This window comes from Acanthisitta chloris, unplaced genomic scaffold (genome assembly GCF_000695815.1).
Source record: "Acanthisitta chloris isolate BGI_N310 unplaced genomic scaffold, ASM69581v1 scaffold4545, whole genome shotgun sequence".
Classification (NCBI taxonomy): Eukaryota; Metazoa; Chordata; class Aves; order Passeriformes; family Acanthisittidae; genus Acanthisitta; species Acanthisitta chloris.
In genome coordinates, this window is record NW_008675231.1 from 958 (window position 1) to 20429 (window position 19472).

Consider the following 19472-nt stretch of genomic DNA (forward strand, 5'->3'; position numbering starts at 1 on the left):
GCAGGTAGCTTCTTTCAATTGGCTCTGCTTTTCTTAATTCTCTCCAGCAACCACACTTCAAAAAACACTGAGTAATCCTGATCATGCCATCTCTGAGGGTCTGAATGAATAACAGAAGCAAGAGGGACCTCTTTATTGCACTGAAGCAGAATGGCCTGTGGTGTAAATAACACTGGAAGAAGAGGTAAGAGAATCAGAATCAAGGTTGGAGGAGACCTCTAAGATCAAGTCCAGTCATTAACCTGTCACTCTGCTGTAACCCCTAAACCATATCCTCCAGTGCCAGATCCAGATGCCTCTTAAACACTTCCAGGAGTGGTGACTCCACCACCTCCCTGGGCAACCTGTTCCAGTGCCTGACCACCCTAACAGGGAAAATATTTTTCCTGACATCTAATCTGTCTCTGCCCTGTCTCAGCACAAGGCCATTCCCTCTAGTCCTGTTCCTGTGGCCATGGCAGGAGAGACATCTCCCACCTCTCTCCAACCCCTGTCAGGTAGTTGTAGAGAGCCATGAGGTCACCCTTGAGTCTCTTCTCGAGGCTAAATCATTCCAGTTTAAGTCAAAGGGAGAAGAGTTTGGTCCAGTAAAGCACAGACATTACAAATCAGAACATTCATATCAGAAACAAAACCAAAGCTCTTGAATTTCTCTGGCATCCAATGAATTCCAGTATCTTTTCTCTTTCCTTATGAGACAAAACTGACTTGTAGTAAACAGCTTTCACATGCCAGAGTCCACCTGCCAGTCAGTGTCAGGCACCTACAGCCAAGGACCACAATCACATTCAAATCACAATGGCTGGTTCCTAACCTACACCTGTAAATATCATTTGCAGAAGCTACAGAGCCACAGGTACAGTACTAAACTAGGAAGGGAGCACCAAAGGACCACCGGTTTGATGAGCCAAGAAGTTCCATGGCCTCTCCCTTTCATTATTTCTAATATTTTGGCCTCTTTGCTCCCCAAATCACAGTACTCTGAAAGCCAGGACAAACCTTTGAGACACTTGTGCAGAACGTTTCAGAGCAGATGAGTAAGATGGAAATGGGAGTGGGGCTCAGTTCCCTTTACCCCTGCTCTTTAACAAGTCAGTCCTACATGAATGCCAGGCAGCACCTGGCATTGCACTTTAACAGCTGGCAGTGCCCTCCAGGGGGCCAATGAAAGTTGCTGGGATAAAGTTACCATGTCACCCTTAAGAGTTTCTCAGTAACTCAGCACACTATGGATGGAGGCTTGACTAAACAACAAAGAAAGAAAAGCCCATCTGGAATCAAGGTGGCTGTAAGCTCTGGGGGTTAAATGCACTGCAGAGAACCAAAATAACATGAGACAGTAAATTGATGGGGGTCAATAAGGCTTTTATTATCTTCCTGTACACATACACCTTTGCAAACTATACCTAAAGTGCCAGGTCAATTTTCCCACCCATCTTGCCTTGGTATGGAACCAGTGCTGGTCGAACCTCCTCCTTCAGGAACTTTGCCACCTGTTCAAGAAAAGAGAAAATTAGGAAAAGGGCTTGCCTTCTCCCCATTCAGAGCTGCTTGTCTCACTGGGGTCTGTCTTTCACAAAGAAGCCCAACAGCCTGATATGTCCAGGGCCAAAAGTGTGAAGGCCACAGGGAAGAAAGAACAGAAAGTCAAGGAAATCAAAACAGAGAAGTGTGTCTGCCTTGGCAGTATGGGCAGAATTACATAATATGTACACTCTGGCATACAAAAGGATGCAGGATTAAACAACACATTGCATTACAACCTGTGGCCTCTTTCCACTCCTTTACCTGTTGAGGAGCACGTCCAGTGAAGGAGGAGGGATCCAACAGGCTTTCAAGCTGTTTATGGATAGGGCTGAAGTAAGGATCAGCACGGACACGGGCAATGAAGTCATTATCACCCCCTTCCTGTTTCACAACAGCTGCTGCTTGCTGGGAGAGAACACGAATCTTCTCATGGCAATCCTGTAGGTGCAGGGGGAAGAGAAGGGGAAAAGTCATTCCATTGCTACTGACAGCACATGTTCACCTCACCAACTTGTGCAGCAGGGAGAAACATCAGGGTGTACTGCCCTAGACAGCACACGAATGAGACAGTTTGGACTGCAGTGTCTCTTACACCACTGTATTAAAATTTTCTTCATCCTTCCACACCTGCCCTTTGAGGCTAAAACAGTCTGAATGTCACACACGTTCCCTGTTGAATTATACCACAAACATAACACTGGAATCCTTCATACTTCCTCAAATTTCCCAAATACTCTTAGGAATCACTATAGGATTTTTTTTTTGGTAGTTGTGAGCAATGTAAAACAACTACAGTTTTGCAAAAAGGCAAGGAAAAGAATCTATTCAACATAAGCAGTGAGACTATGTAAACCATGGCTGACATAAGGACAGACTGAGGGGAAAAAACCACCTCACAAACCCGAGTGCCTTAAGAACCCTCATCACACAGCACTAAGACTGACACAACACTTATAACAATTTTTGTGAGAGACTTTCCAATCCCTTGACTTCCTGTGGAACCAATCTGTAAGAACAAGGGAACCCAAGTGTAGTCAGGGACCACCTGAAAAATAAGATGCTTCCATGCTGGCCCTAAAACACAGCCATGTGGTTGCGTTTACAGCCATGGAAGAACTTTCTCCTCAAATGTATGATCTTTGGTCTATCTTCAGTTAGGAGGGAAATGATTTCCTGTTTCCTCCATCCAAATATTTTCCTGCAGCACGGACCTGCCTCAAGAGAACAGATCTGTCTTCAGGATGTACAGGGGCGGGAACTGTTTAGTAGTAGGGGAAGGAAGTGAGTTTGTGTGCTATGAGGTGGGAAAGCCTGGAAAATGTGCTATCCCAAAGTTCCCAGCACAGGAAAACAGAACATATGAATGTGAACACAAACACCTTTTATAAATGTACTAAACTCTACAGGTGTGTAATTAAACAGCTCCAGAAAGAAGGCCAATAACAGACACAAATGAACTTCACTCTTCAGCCTAATCAAAATAGAGAAGATTGTTTCAGAGCAGAATACTTAGAAACAGAACCAGCTGAAAAGAAATGACACTTAACCATACGATGTGACCCTCAATATGCTTAGTTCAGAAGCTTAGTCACTGACCCAGAGACAAACATGAGAGACATGGGAGGGAAAAAAGAAGGGAAAAGGGATGTTTCCTGACAACATCATGGGTGAGTTGTCACAAGTGTTTCAGAAACCTGGAACTACATATTCTACTCAAAGCTTCTATCAAACCCCTTCGCTATTTATTATCTTGCAAATTTAACTTCCGTTCCTGATGTGGAAATAATCACAAAAGGAAAAATTACTGTCTAAAAGGTAAGTGAAAATCAGGTGTTTTAGTAAGATGTAAATTTGATTACTAATTTTGACCTGAATTGTGAAATTAAATGATGAGGAAATATAATCTAATTGTGTCTGGATTTATTTACTAAGGAAAATATTTCATTTTGGTTTGCTTTAACATAGCAAACTGAACGAAGGACCATCAACAAAGCTGTTAAGATACTATACTGAACGAGGGAGGAGCAACACATGAATGAATGGTTCAGAATGGTCTTACTTGCCTTTTTTTTAACAGGGATGATTCATTCTCTTTCAATTCATAAGGCAGCCAACTGCCAACATGTTCCATTTAAAGCAGCCTGGCCTGTTATCCAAGCGCCTTCAAACACTCACAAAAGGAAAACGCCTACTAGTACCCAATATAAAAATAGGTCTCCTCTTTTCCAGCCCAGACAGCCACATTAGCTCAAACATGCAGTGTTCTTAAGAGAAAATATGGATCTCCACAACCACTCCTCCCTCAGAGAGCAGAGTCTGGCCTGGCAGAACTCTGTGGAAGCAGGTGAAGAGCAAAGAAAGGGACACTAGAACAAGAGCCCAGATACTTTTGTTTCTCAGGAGACAAACAACAGGCAGTGAACAAAAGTATTTTGGACGCTGCGCTTGTACCTGACGGTTGCCCCCTGCTTTCACCATGGCCATGATGATGTTCTCTGTGGCCATGAACGGCAGCTCCTGCCGGATCCTCCTCTCAATCACCTTAACAAAGAAACAGAAGAGAAACAGCATTATAGAAATCCTGTAGACAACTGGGACTCCCAATGAAGTTTTCCTCCTCCTTTGAATCTCCAGGACTGGACAATGATCACTGGTTAGAAGGGACCTTAAAAGTCATCTAGTCCAACCCCCCTGCAACAAGCAGGGACATCTTCAACTAGACCAAGTTGCTCAGCACCAGCCTGACCTTGAATGTTTCCAGGGATGGGGCATCTACCACATTTCTGGGCAACCTGTTCCAGTGTTTCACCACCCTTCTATCCTGTATTGTTTAAACTGTCCCTCTGTCAGTCTAAAACCATTGCCCCTTGTCCTATTGTAGTAGGACCTGATAAAAAGCTTGTCCCCATGATGCAAAGACAATTTCTTGTTTTGAACTTAGCTCTGGATAGCCTGGTTGGTATTGAAGCTGATAATACTTAGAAGTTTTGTCTTGTAAGGGACATTACTGTGGAAAAGATGTACATTGATTATTTTTCTTTAACCTGTGAGTAAGTTACAAGCCTGTATGAGATCTGTCCTGACAGTATCTTTGGATGCTAAGTTCTACAGCTCCATGCTCTACTTCGGGGAAATATACCCTTTGTGAGAAGCTGTGAATTTACTCTCTTTTGGCTTCCACAAATCCCCTTTCATGTATGTCCTACGAACTGTCAGAATAGGGAGCAAAAGTCAGAAACTATTTGAACTAACAGATTAAAATGCAATCCTTTGAGTGGGAGGATTTTTATACACTTTGGTATAGTTGCAGCATTACCAAGGATGCACATTATCTCCTGCTTTACCTTTGGATACACCACGAGCCCCTCAGAGATGTTCTGCAGTGTGCTCAGAATGATGTCAGCTGTGAGGAAAGCCTCAGCCAGGCACACGCGCCTGAAAAAACACACAGAGCTCTGGTTAGCAAGAAAGGTCACCTTCCAGTCTACCTCAGATCCTTCAGCTTCTGTAAATACCTCTGTAAATAGCATTACTGTGGCCCTAAAGCTGGAACTGTTTTCTTTTTTTTAATTTGTGGTCAGTAGAGAGAGAGAGAAGAGAAAGAGTGAAGGCACACACAGAAAGCTCCAAGATAATTCAGTGATTACACAGCTAGGAAAGAGGGCAGCAATTTGCAGCAACCTCCCCTATGTGTCCTATCTTAAACTGCCTACTGATCCTACCCTCCAGGCACGCTGTGCCTGGCTGTGCTCAGTGGGGAACTCTAAAATGCTCCACGTGTTTGGTGAGAGCTTCCCCCACGGGACCAGTGCCTGATCACAAAGGAGGCTCCTGATGAACAGGAAAGGAGGGAAAGAAGAGGAGGACTAGGGCCTGAGCTGTATCAGCCAAAAGTGCAGCATCACAACACCACATCAATCCCAGCGTCATCCATCTGTGACAGCAGGGCCTGGCCCGCTCCAAACTGGGATCTTTTAAAATATCTTAGTATCTGAACCTTGTGCTACATCCAAGCCCTCCAGTTCTATCACACTGCCTTAAAAACAACTTGGCTGGTTTGTAGATTGATTGAATTTTCCCCTGGCTTGCTCTCCTTCCAAAACACTATAGCTTTAAGAAGAAAAAAATCCAAGGCACGGACTTCTTTAATTAGCTTATGAAGTGGAAAAATGACTGTTTCTATTAGATGAGATGAATGTAACATTCGAAACATTCCAGTACATCTCTCAACACTTGGTAGCTATTGGGAAATAAACACACTGTATCCACTAGTATCCAATTTCTTACATTTACATGGTTTTCTGCTGCCTGTGCAGCTCTTTTCTTAATGAGACTAGCAGCTGTGGAGTAAAGTCCTTTTGGGAACAGATCTTCTATGCTTGCCTGAAATTTTATGCAGACATTATGTTTGTGCAGGCACTTTAGAAATAACACTCTCATCAACAATCTTGACACTGTGTATAGCCAAAACTGCTGTTGTTCATTGCTCCACAAGCCCCATACTTTAGAAACCTAAGATTCTGGGAGATCAAATCCTGCAACAGAACATGACTTTGAAACAAAAATGTTCCAAAGGTAAATATGAGCTTCATGCAAATTTAGTACTAACCAAAAGATGGAAGCATTGAATTTAATTGCTGCAATTCACTGGATAATGAGTATGGATAACTTCTCCTCAGCCCAAAATAGTCATGGAGAAGAATCATTAAAGAAAGCAAAGCTTGCTGAGCAATATCCTAAAGACCTGCACAGATTTTCATGAAACATTTCTTAAAAACATAAGTATTTGTGCTCTTTCTCTAGGATCTGAACTACTTCTTGTAAAGAACACATTTTACAGTCAGATTAAAATAAGTTTCTTTATCTTATTTGGAGAATTAAGGTATTATAGATAAAATATTGGATTATACTTTAAGACATGTAAAAAAGCAGAGTCAAAAGCACATTAGAAACAGATAGGAAGGAAAATTTGAGTGCAGTTATCCTACGCTGTTGAAACAGGAAGACTATGAGAGAATTTACTACCATGGCTTCTGTGTCCCTCACTCTCTCTGCTGATGTACTTTGCAGAAGATCCTGACATTAAAAAAACCTAACAGTTTTTATCTGATCTTACAGAGGAAACCAGTCTGTAGTCTCTATGTTCCACTGCTTTTCGTCAAGGTTTAGTTTAAAAATAATATTTTCTAAGTAGATCAAGGCCCTTCCTGCAAAAGAGCCCTCTGAAACTGCTGCACTGCACAACCTAAACAAACCTGTTGGCACTGTCATCCAAGGTTCGCTCAAACCACTGCACAGAGGCTGTTTGCAGGGGATCCATCACCAGAGTCATCAGGTGTCGAGCCAGGCTGCAGCAGCGCTCGGAACGCATCGGATTCCGCTTGTAAGGCATTGCACTTGAACCTGGGGAAAGGGAAAGGAGGATGGAAACAGGCCAACAGAAGATGAAGGCCACACCTTGAGTACTGTGTACAGTTCTGGGCCCCTCAGTTCAGGAGGAATACTGAAGTGCTGGAGCAGGTCCAGAGAAGAGCAACGAGGCTGGTGAAGGGAATCAAGCACATTCCCATAAGGAGAGGCTGAGGGAGCTGGGGGTGTTTAGCCTGGAGAAGAGGAGGCTCAGGGGAGACCTTATCACCCTCTACAACTCCCTGAAAGGAGGTTGGAGTCAGGTGGGAGTTGGTCTCTTCTCCCAGGCAACCAGCAGGAGGACAAGAGGGCACAGACTCAAGCTCTGCCAGGGGAGGTTTAGGTTGGATATTAGGAAGAGATTTTTTACAGAGAGAGTAGTCAGACATTGGAATGGGCTGCCCGGGGAGGTGGTGGATTCACCATCCCTGGAGGTTTTCAAGATGAGACTGGATGTGGCATTTAGTACCATGGTCTAGTATTGATACTAAGGTATGACTCAATGATCTTTGAGGTCTTTTCCAACCTGGTTGATTCTATGATTCCTCCCTCACATAAGAAAAATGTGCCAGGAATCATGGTTTTGACTAATGCCTCAAAACATGACAATTCACTATGGAATAAAGAAAATGATGCCACCACCTTCCCCTTCAGATCAGAAATATCCACATGTGGGGAGAGAAAAACTGAGAAGACATTTGTGCAATTCTGCCAAACAGAAGTACTAACACAAAAAGAACAGTGTTGGTTTTTAATGCAGTTTTAGCACCATCTCTCTAGGCTACCTATGGCAATCTTAGCAGTGTTCCAACCTCCATCTGCTCAGCAGCATTGTCCTTCAAAGTCAGAGACACTGCTGCCTGCTGTGCTAGTGAATGGGTATCAAGAGCATCCACAGCATGTAGAATGTTACAAGTAACAGATAGGGCTAAGGCTTCATTTGACGATTCAATCCTATAAAACTATTTAAGGGACCTGAACTTTCTTCCAGTCAAGTGCTGAAACTCTACATTTCCTTTTCTCTTTCTACCAATGTCAGAATCACATTATTGGCATTCTTCTGACAAGGGTCCAGACTGGGTTTATTGTTTCAAATTCGTCTGCTTATAAAGATCAAGATGCTGAGTCAAGCTGAAAACCTACAGCTACAGTCAGAGGGAACAGTTAGCTTCCTGAGGAATGGAAAACACTAAGTACCCCTCAGACCCAAGTCTTCTTCTCTAGGCAATGGGACACACATGGCTACTTCTGCTCTCCCCCCAAACCCAGGAAGTGCACAAACACAAGTCTGACTTTAATTACTCATTATCCAGAAACCTTTGGGTAAGCTGTTTTTTCTTCCTTCTCCCCCTCCACTTCTTTTCCTTCTAAAAGGACTCAAAATACTAACAATGTCAACACTAGTTAAAGTAACTTCTGTCAATGACACTTCTAAGCTTGTTTAAAAGGTTGCACCAACAAAAATGAAAAGACATATACAAAGATCCAAGAAGTGTCTCTCATCCCTTACCAATCTGGTCTTTCTCAAAAGGCTCCTCGATCTCCTTCAGGTTGGCCAGAAGACGAATGTCAGTGCAAATCTAGGGAATAAAGCCCAAGGTATTAACAAACAGAACCAAACTAACACTCACCAACATATACTCCTAATAGTGTTCTTGGAGAAGTGTTTACATCTGTATCCAAGTGGTAAACTGGGGGCAGTCAACAATTTAACACAAAAATTTGACACTGCAATTATACTTCCTGAACTAAAAATGTCAGTCAAGAAAACATTAAAAAAACACACTCAGTGTATTAGGAGAGTGCAAGACTCCAAGAAGGGCAAATGTCTGCAGGGAATGGAAGACAGACCAAGAGAGAGCACTGAAAACAAAATTACACAGTGATTTGCAAACACAGACAATAATGTGTGCTCTCTGAACCAGAAGAAAATACCACAGATCACTTTAGCCTAAGAGGAAGAGGACAGAGGGAACAGAGATAAATCAATGAAAGGCATCCACAATGACAGAGAGAATAACACCATTATCAGAGAAGCAATTAACTAAGAGCAAACAGTGAAATTTAAAAACTGATACACCACTAGGAAAGACATTTACTCTAATTGGATCAATTTAGCAGAGATTAGGCTAATATCTGGTGTGGGATTTGTTAACCCATTTCAGAATCTGCTCAGTAAACTTGCTTTATTTGTCACTGGTCTTAAGATCTCTGAGATTTGACTACTAGGCATGTGCCCAGTAGTGAATTTACATGATCTCAAAGGTCACAGCTGAACAAGGAACACCAATATTTCTTAACTATCTCCTGATAAGAGCATTCTGCACCATGACCACCTTCTCTTTAAGGTCTAAACTCTTCCTAATGTATACAAATCAGGTGCTCACCTTGTGGATAGATGCCCCCAGACTGGCCAGCACAGACAGGACTCCAATATCCACCTTGCGACTATAGGTCTGCCCTGTGACCATGTAAGCCCTACAAACAAGCACAGAAGTTGAGTGTTTCAGACAGGCACAACAGTACTGCAAGACACTGAGCAAGGAGTGACATGGCTCTTAAAGTGGAGGGATGTCATTCTGCTTTGGATTCAGGCTGTCAGTTTCTTGGGGCAGCATGCAGATGGGAGAGAGGAACACAGAGGAAACATGGACAGCTGTGCTTTGACAGGCAGACATGTGGCCTGTTTAGGAGGTGAAGTTTCATGCAGCAAGCTGCAGCTGGAAATGGAACATGGGAAGGGGGGATAAGTGAACAGTGCACAGATGTCAGCTTGGCAGCTAGGGGATCCTGGGCCAACATGGACAGCAGGAGCCACACTTTGCTAACACCAGCTATAGGTGACCAAGTATGCTTGTTACGTACCGCTTAAATCCTGCCTTTGCAGTCACTAGTCTGTCCAGTTCTTCAACCTTGGGGTGAAGAAAAAAATAAACCAGAGCTCCAAATGCAACAGCTCAGTAAGGCCAGCAACATTAAAAATGATCCTTTGCTTTTCTCAGTTTACTGTCACAAAATATTTCACTTTCTGTGCAGCGACCCATCCCCAAATTCTGCTCACTTTCACACAGACCTTGTCAGTGGGCCCCAGAGGGATCGCAGCGCTCTTGTGAATTTGATGCCAGAATCTCCACGTTTCCCCAAAGAGAACAGAAAATTTCCAAGACTGCAAGCCTATGTCCTGGGCTGTCTGACTTACTTTACTATGGTCTCCCTCGAAGAGCTGCAAGAAGCTGGCCTGAGTGCCAGTGGTGCCTTTTACACCCCGAAAGCGCAGGTCATCCCGAGCACGCTCCAGGCTCTGCAGGTCCATGCACAAGTCCTGAATCCACAAGCAGCAGCGTTTCCCCACAGTGGTGAGCTGGGCAGGCCTGAAAACACCAAGAACGGAACATGACTCACTGCAGATTCGCACAGTAACTCCACAAGGGCCACACTTTGCTGCTGAGTTTGCCGTCAGCAAGGTTCATCTGCTGTCTTGCAGGTTCATCTCTCTGACTCATCTGAGCAGAAATTAAAAAGATGTGGCTTATGCAGGAAGATGAACCAGCACACATATATCACCACTAAATGAAGGTATGATCATTCCGTTCAAGAATTAGATGTAATTACATCACGAGATAACAGCAGTTGCTGCTCCAGAAGGGTCCTGGCTCACAGGGGAGAGCAGAGAAGCCAAGGGCTGGGACAAATAGGGGTCCATCTGTCCCCCACCCCAACCCTGCTTGTCCAGGGCACAGGGGGCATCTGTTTCCACATTGTGATTTTAAATGATTCCTCTAAGGGACTGTTCCTTTTGATTTACAAAAACGTGTCCCTCAGCATCCAGCCAAACACATGTTAACAATGCTCTCAGCCAACACTTCTTGTAAGACCTGCACCTTAAAATAGGGAACTCCAACTACACTGTCCCCCCTGCAAATGCTTTGAAGTGCAAATGGGGATGTTATGCAGAACCTAGAAGTGGAAATATTTCAAATCACCCACATGAACTCCAAAGACAACCTCTATACTACTTCAAAAAAAGCATATGCACAACAACAAGGTACTCCTGGTTAAGCTCAGACATAAAAAAGGAAGCACATAAGATGTGGAAGCAGGGACAAGCCATCTGGGAGGAATACAAAGAAACTGCTCAACACTGCAGGGATGGGGCAAGGAAAGCCAAAACCCACATGAATGAATTTAGTGTGGGATGTGAAAGGCAGCAAGACAGGTCTCTGCAAGTATGTAAGTAGGAAAAGGGAATGCTAGGGAAAACATGGACCTGACAGTAAATGGAGCAGAGGCTCTGCTGACAAAGGACACAGAAAAGGCCAAGCTATCAATGACTTCTTCACCTTAGTTTTTATGATTTCATCTTGCATACACTTCTTGTTTCCTCCTTTGTACACGTTCCAAAAGCCAAGATGAAACTAACCACAGAGAATACTCCTCTAAAATGCTGCAGATGAAGAGAGTCCCAGGACTAGAGCTGATGAACAGACATAGCATATACAGCAAGCAATCAGAGACCTGACCTGATGCTTTCACTCTCCTTTGGGAGAAATTTTCAAGTGCCAGATGCAGAATCTGACATGACCTGTACTTTATTTCCCTGCCTCTGGTGTTCCATGTCACTGGGGTAAGAAGATCGAGGCTTACCTCAAGATGTAGCTTAGAAACATAGAATTTAAGGGTTGGAATGGACCCCAACACCCTGCCCTGGGCAGGGACACTTTCTCACTAGATCAGGTTGCTCAAGGCTTCATCCAACCCGTGTCTGAAGACCATGAGGGTTGGGGCAGTCACTATGTCCCTGGGCAACCTGTTCCAATATCTCACCATCCTTACAGTAAAAAGCTTTTTTCTCACATACAACCTAAACTTCCCCTCCTTCAATTTAAACCCATTATCCCTTGTCCTATCACAGCAGTTTCTAACAGAGTCCCTCTCCAGCTCACTTGGAGGCCCTTCAGATACTGAAAAGTTTCTATGAGGTCTCCACACAGTCTCCTCTTCTCCAGGCTAACCAGCCCCAACTCCCTCAGCCTGTCCTCATAGGGCACATGCTCCAGTCCTCCTAGCAACTTTGTGGCCTCCTCTGGACTTGCTCCAACAGTTCCGTGTCCTTCTTATGCTAAGGACACCAGAACTGCACGCAGTATTCCAGGTGGGAATACTGCACTGCACGAGAGCAGAGTGGAAGAATCACCCCTTTTGACCTGCTAGCCACACTCCTGTAGATATAGCCCAGGATTCCATTGGCTTTCCGGGCTGAGCTCACACTGCAGCTCATGGTGAGCCTCTCATCCACTGTCACTCCCAAGTCTTTCTCCTCACTGCTGGCTTCAATTACTTCCCCACTCAACCTGTAGCTGTGCCTGAGATTGCCACGGCCCAGATGTAGGACCTTGCACTTCATTTTGTGAAACTTCATGAGGTTTGCACTGGCCACCTCTCAGGCCTGTCAAGGTCCCTCTGGATGGCAGCTTAATGCCTCTGAAAACAGTCTTCATGAGGAGATTAATTAAACTACCCTAACAATTGAACTACCTGGATCTCATCCTTTGACTCAGTAGCTGTAGTAGTAAGTATCTAAGCTGCAGTTGAAAATAACTTAGAGAAAAACACAAATAAAATGTGACTGGAGGACAGGCTTACAGGGATTCCCAGAAGTGGTTTTGTTTTTGAAACAGCCCAAAGTATGCACATCTGTGTTTGCCTGGAAGTCATTCTTTGTGAAGCTGTGTTAAAACAGCTGCTGACAGGTAGTCAAAGCAACAGTCCAATTTCCTGACACAAGTCTGGGGTCAGGCACATACTCTTTTCCTGAAGCACCAACAAGGTCTTAATGGCATCCAGAAGTACCCACTGCCACTGGCCAGGTGGGCTGGTTTGGGCTGAAGCATGAGTTAACTTTCTTCAGAGTGGCTAGTATGGGGCTATGTTTAGGATTTGTGCAGAACACAGGACTGATAATGCAGAGATGTTTTTGTTGCTGCTGAGCAGAGCTCACACAGAGCCAAGGCCTTTGCTGCTTTCCGTACTGCCATTCTGGCAAGGAATTTGGGGGTGCATGGGAGACTGGAAGGAGACACAGTCAGGACAAGTGACCCAAACTGACCAAAGGGATATTCCACACCATAGGACATCATGCTCAGTATGTAAGGTGGGAGGAAGAAGGAGGAAGGGGGGACATCTGGAGTGATGGTGTTTGTCTTCCCAAGGAACTGTTATGCGTGATGGGCTCTGCTCTCCTGGAGGTGCTGAACACCTCCTGTCTTTGGGAAGCAGTGAATTAATTCCTTGTTTTGCTATGCCTGTGTGTGTGGCTTTTGCTTTCCTATTAAACTATCTTTATCTCAAGCCATGAGTTTTTCTGGTTTTTACTCTTCCAATTCTCTCCCCCCTCCCGTTGGTGGGGGTGTGTGAGCAGCTGCGTGGTTCTTGGCTGCTGGTTGGGGTTAAACCACAACATCAGACATGGGAAAAAGGATGAAAGAAAGCAGTAGCAGGTCAATTGAACCAAAGCACAGGAAACAAATTGAAAGCAAAAGCTGATGGCTACTTACTGGTAGTGAGTGAAGCCCAAAGCAGGCATGTCAGCATACTTCTCAGCAAAGTCGGCCAGCCGGCTGATCACCCTTGCGAGCTGGTGGATGCAGGGAGGATGGAAAAGAGGTGGAATGAGAGAGAAAAAACACCCCAAACAACACAACAGAAGCTAGCGTGCTTAAGCACAACAGCATTGTGAGAAAAAGGGGAGGGAAACAACTGTGCAGCCCCTGAATAGCCCACTCTGATTGTAGAATACAGCATGTTGTTCTTTCAGGGCAGGCATGCAACTTCTGCTTGCTACAGAACTCAAACAAAAGATAATACAAGTTGTTGGACTTCAGTTCAAACTAGTCTAATCCTCATGCCCAACCCAATCCTGCAGTTGGAGCATCCTTGGGTATTTTCTTCATTCCTGGAATTGGGCAGAAATAAAGCTGCTTTGAGTATAATTGCCACATGTACAGTCCAGGGTCAACTGGATGCCAAGAGATTCAGGTCAGACAGGCAACACACTATTGGAAAATTGCATTTTAGAGTCATCTAGGAATACAGTTATGGGGAAGCCTAAGCTGACTCTGAAAGCAATACAGTTGCCTTCTGAAGCTAGTACCTATGGCACAGATAAACAAGGAGCTGCTTATAATTCCCATGGTGAGCAAAGAAGCTTTGGGGAAAGACCTGAGAAAGGAAAGGAAGGTAACTATTAATTTTCTTGAGAAAAACCCAGACAGACAGCTCCTCCTAGCTTCCCAGTAAGGCCTAGGAAAATCCAAGTTAAACACAGGCTATTCACAGGACACGAGTGCTGCCCAATTCTGAGCTACTGTGCACAACCACCTTCTCACCTTGGGTAGCAGGAGGTTAAACCCATCACGGAGGACAATCAGATCCTGAAAGAAGCAAAGAAAGGTTTTGTCCATCTCTAAAGGGCCAGACATAATGGTTTCTCTCAGAGAGGACTCATATAATTAAAATATGTTTTGTTGGCTAAACAGTCTCTTCTTGAAATGTAACAGAACTTGTAGTGAACTTACTTATGACAAAAATTCTGGATCATTGCTGCTTTTAATACTATCCACAGAAAGTCATACTGAGTGGTAGAAGACCTGTTTCCACCAACTGCTTATGAGTGATTATTTTGAGATACTTGGAACACCCATGGAATGAGACTAAATGATTCAGTTCCTAGTGGAAAATACCGTAGGCACTGTAGGCCAAGGACAGCATGAAAGTAAGCAGACTGAGGAGGCAGTTGTCTTTACTCCTCCTTTTGAGACTGAAGTGCAGCTAGGTGCAAGTGTCACAAGGAAGGTGGTATTACCTCTCACTTTAAAACAGACATTGAGGCACTGGAGTGAGTCTAGCCAAGGACAGCAAGGGCAGAAAAGGTCTGGAACACATGTTGTATGAGGAATGGCTGAGGGAATTTGGTTTGTTTAGCCTTGAGAAGAGGCTCAGGGGTGACGTCATGGCTCTCTACAACTCCCTGACAAGAGGCTGGAGAGAGGTGGGGGATGTCCCTCCTGCCATGCCTGCAGGGACAGGACTAGAGAGAATGGCCATGAGCTGAGAGAGGGGGAAGTCAGATTAGATGTTAGGAGAAATGTTTTTCCTGTTCAGGTGTTCAGGCACTGGAACAGATTGCCCAGGGAGGTGGTGGAGTGACCATCCCTGGAAGTGTGTAAGAGACATCTGCATCTGACACTGAAGAATATGGTTTAGGGGTTCCAGCAGTGACAGGTTAATGGATGGACTCGATGATCTTGGAGGTCTCCTTCAGCCTTGTTGATTCTATGGTTACTTAAAATACAACCAGGCTTGCAAAGGAGTTAAAAAAAATAAAATAACCACACAGCAGCTTCTCACATGACAAAAGTATCTGTGAAGTTGCAATGGCTTGAGCAGCAGAACAGCAACATATACCGAGGAATTAGGCTTTGGTTTGCACTCAGTTTTAGGCAGGTTTTTCCCACACATTTTACAGTTCTGTAGGATGGTTGCACTTCCCTTTTCACTTAATGCACTTAGCTCTTCTCTTGGCTACTGCAAAACTTGGTTTACCATGGCTTGACACAGAGGCTCTGAGCAGCAGGTGAAAGCTCATGGGCCTTGTGCTCTAAGTCAGTGAACTCTTGTTCTGGTGGTGTAACTGACAGTTCATATGTTTGTGCCTACGTTTGCAATTCATCTCTTATCTCCTTGAATATGTAACACGCAAACAGAGCTTAGGGAACAGTTAGTTTCCAGACAGATTTTGCTTCACATCCAAAGAAAGAAGGCAATAGGAGCTTGCCTTCCTAGGGTAGCTAAGTTAATGGGGAATTCTCTTCAACAGTGCAATTAATAAAAATGTCTGAAAAATCTGTCAAATATTTTATCAAGGTTTATAAGGAGCTATCAAATAAGCAACTGGAGTTTTGCTTTGCTGCAGGCAGGAAACTGAAAACACTACATTACCGTGTTATCCCCTACGTAACAGGAAGTGGCTCCAAGGTGAATGATGGCTGCAGCTTTTGGACAGCAGTGGGCAAAGGTGTGAACGTGAGCCATCACGTCGTGGCGCAGCTTCTTCTCTTCCTCCGCTGCCATCTTGAAGTCAATGTTGTCAAGATTGGCTTCCATCTCCTGGATCTGCTCATCTGTGATAGGAAGCCCAAGTGACTGCAAGGGGAAAAGAACTTTCTATTGCTGCTTCTCTTTGAGAGGCTGAGGGAGCTGGGGTTGTTTAGCCTGGAGGAGGCTCAGAGGAGACCTTATCGCCCTCTACAGCTCCCTGAAAGGAGGTTGTAGTCAGGTGGGGGTTGGTCTCTTCTCCCAGGCAACCAGCAGCAGGACAACAGGAGAGCACAGACTCGAGCTCTGCCAGGGGAGGTCTAGGTTGGATATAAGGAAGAGATTTTTTTACAGAGAGAGTGATCAGGCATTGGAATGGGCTGCCCAGGGAGGTGGTGGATTCACCATCCCTGGAGGTTTTCAAGATGAGACTGGATGTGGCACTTAGTGCCATGGTCTAGTAATGATGGTAGAGTTAGGCTCGATGATCTTTGAGGTCTCTTCCAACCCGGTTGATTCTGTGTCATTATGCAGTCACATTGACAGAAAAGAAATAATCCTCCCAAAAAGGGATGACCTGTCACAGGAATACATGCAAGGTAGGGTAGTGCCAAGACAAATGATGTTCTCATCTGTCCACAAACAACACGTGAGGCCTCTTCCCTATGAGCTTTGGCTGATATTGGCAGTACCCCAGGGAGAAAACAATCGAATGTCCTTCAAACCTGTGTACCTAAGAAAACTAAGCAGGAAAACCACATGAGGGAGAACATGAACTTTCCCCCAGAACACCACAGGTCAGTGATGCACTGTCTGGACTGTGCTTTTAAGGTGTCATTCCTTCAAGACTGTTCCAATATTCTGCTGTATCACTACAGCAACTACAACTGTTCATCACTACTCCTACAGGCCAGAGCAGGCAGATGACATGGCACAGCAAAGAGAATGAGAACATTGGGCTGCTTATCTAATAAAGAACACATGACAGAAAAATAATAAACCTAAAGTAGACAAAAATCCCCCACTGTAGGCTCTTACAAGAGAGAAGCCATTTATATTTCACATGTGCAAAACATATTATTAGTCAGTTTGATGCTGCTGGATGTCAAACCCACTTCTATGAGAAGGGAGAGCTCCAGGAAATTTGTGCTTGACTTTCAAACAAGATACTGTTTAGGACAAGAGCTCAAGATTAAAAAAAGTAGTGTTAACAAAATTATCACAACACAAATGAAATTATGCTAAAAAATAAACTGGAGTTTTGGGATGGACGTAAACTCACTTCAGCTCCTGTCAGCTGGGAAACAATTAGCCTCTCTCACTAATCACATGCTTTGTTAGGTCTCCTCTGTCAAACTCATGGTACTGCCTGCTGAAAGGAAGAGACTTTCTGTCAAATTCAGTTTCCAATGACATAATTTTTCAGTTCTTATTTCACATATTCCAAGTGTATTACTCAAAAATATTGAAACCATTTGCCTGGCCCTGTACTTCATGTCCCCTCTTTTACTGCTTCAGAAAGCCTATGGTTAGCTCCTCCTAATTCTGACTTGCTACAAAACAAGAGTAACTGTTACCCACAGTTCATTCACTGCTACATAACACTACAAAAAGTGTTACGTATCTTCACTAAGGATAACTGAAGAAGCAACATATGAATGACTTGAAAGGGAGGACAAGTACTGCAGTAAATATTGCCATAGTTAATTTATTACTTGGTGTTTTGGTTGGGTTTTTTTAATTGTACCCCAAAAGAAATACTATGCATCTTCTGTAAGGAACCTAAGGAAACTGCTTGGATCTGTAACTAACTGATCACTGACAGAGCTAACAGGTGCTGAAAGCAGCTGACTCCTCCTCCCCAAGTCCAGAGCTGACATAAAATGACAAACTGCTCTGGAATGAGAAGACAGATAAAAATAGCAGTCTCCCTCTTCCCACTACAAAAAGAGTGCTCAAGAAGTTGCAAGACCTCTCTCTGCTTTCTGGGAACAAAACTAGGGGAGCAACAAGAGGGAAAGCCAAGGGTCAAGGGATGGGGGAGCCCCCAGTTCAGGGCTTGGCAGTGGAAACCTACAAGTCTCACACTGGTTCTTTCAAGCAGATTGCTTTCTCCTACTGGGCAACTCACGTATTTTATTCTTGAACAGAAGAAAAATTGCTGATTATCTGCTGGAATTGACATGACTATGTTTAAACTGCCATGCTTTGAACAAGCAAAGCTCCTTAAGCATGTGTCCACAGTAATTGCACCTCCCATGCTAGATGAGATTTGCAGCCTGCTCACTCCAGCAGCTCCACTGTGACAAAACCAGGTGTGTGGTACTTCAGGTGACTCCCATTTAGCACAGATGTGTAACTACATCTTCAGTTTCTAAACCACCACATTTGGTGCAGTGTCCCATTGACGAGGCTGCTGGAGCAGAGTGGTCCTTGAACGGAGAAGGAACATGTTAATGACAGTGTGCACTGCTTGTTCATTCTCCAGCACGCTGCTTCTCTGTCCTGACACCAGTACTAACAGTCAGAACAAGTGCTTGGATTGCTTCCCAACAACCTCAGTACTTCACAAACAGAAACTGGACCCTGCACAAAATAAATAGGCAACCATTGAGCCCGAAAGGTAAAGCTATTCTGTCAGAAAGTGAGGTGGTTTGTGTGGTTTTAATTTGGGAACACCTTACATCTTGTCCGCCATCAAAAACCCTGGTAAGAGTCTTCCTCCCAGACACAAGGAATCAAGTCAGTGCATCTTAAAAACTGATTGTGTCCCAGTTAAGACGTAATAATGGCTGTTAAATATCCCCCATTAGGGCCAAAGTCTAAAGTAAGACCGTTTAGCTTGAACTGCACTTTAAAAATGTGAACTTCATAGATTCTACTAATGCAACAGCTTGCAAACATATGGATATACACTCAGTTCCCGCTTCTTATTAGCTGAATTAATATAATGAATAGAATGAATTAACAGCCATCTTTTGTGCCTTTTTGTTGTTCCGTGGTTTTTGGGTTTTTTTGTGGCACTCAGCCAACCAGAAACATGATGAACACTTCTGGGGTAACTGCTCTGCTCACTTTGGCTGAAAGCAAACTTCTCTCGGGAGTCAGGGCTATCTACCAACACCTGGCTGCAGATGCAGGGGGTGGTCCAGCTGGCATGGACTGACAGCCACCGGATTGAACACGGCAGCACCTCATCCGTCACACCCCCCAGAAAAGCAAACAGCCCAGGGCTTCAGAAGGACACCCATGTTTGCTCAGAGGCAACCTCCTCACCAAAAATCGGTCTTACAACACCAATTTCACAAAGAGGGCTAAAGTGCAGGGGGGAGGGCATGAGCGGTTTGCGGAGGGGCGACACGCAGAGCGTTGTGTACTGTGCTGGGCAAAGCCAAGCTCGCACCCACCCACCACCCTGTGTCCCTTCCCAGAGGAGCTGCCCG

General features: G+C 44.4%; 1 protein-coding gene across 1 annotated transcript; it reads right to left on the minus strand.

The window, feature by feature from the left end:
• Nucleotides 1–1351: 1351 nt before the first annotated feature.
• ADSL (adenylosuccinate lyase) lies at nucleotides 1352–16135 on the minus strand. Its single transcript, XM_009075649.1, has 12 exons — nucleotides 15934–16135; nucleotides 14322–14366; nucleotides 13491–13570; nucleotides 10136–10307; nucleotides 9802–9848; nucleotides 9324–9414; nucleotides 8447–8516; nucleotides 6783–6930; nucleotides 4872–4962; nucleotides 3979–4068; nucleotides 1789–1965; nucleotides 1352–1493 (listed from the first exon to the last, which is right to left on the minus strand). The coding sequence occupies exons 1-12, from the start codon at nucleotides 16096–16098 to the stop codon at nucleotides 1407–1409; spliced, it is 1263 nt and encodes a 420-aa protein (XP_009073897.1). The 5' UTR covers nucleotides 16099–16135; the 3' UTR covers nucleotides 1352–1406.
• Between the last annotated feature and the right edge of the window lie 3337 nt (nucleotides 16136–19472).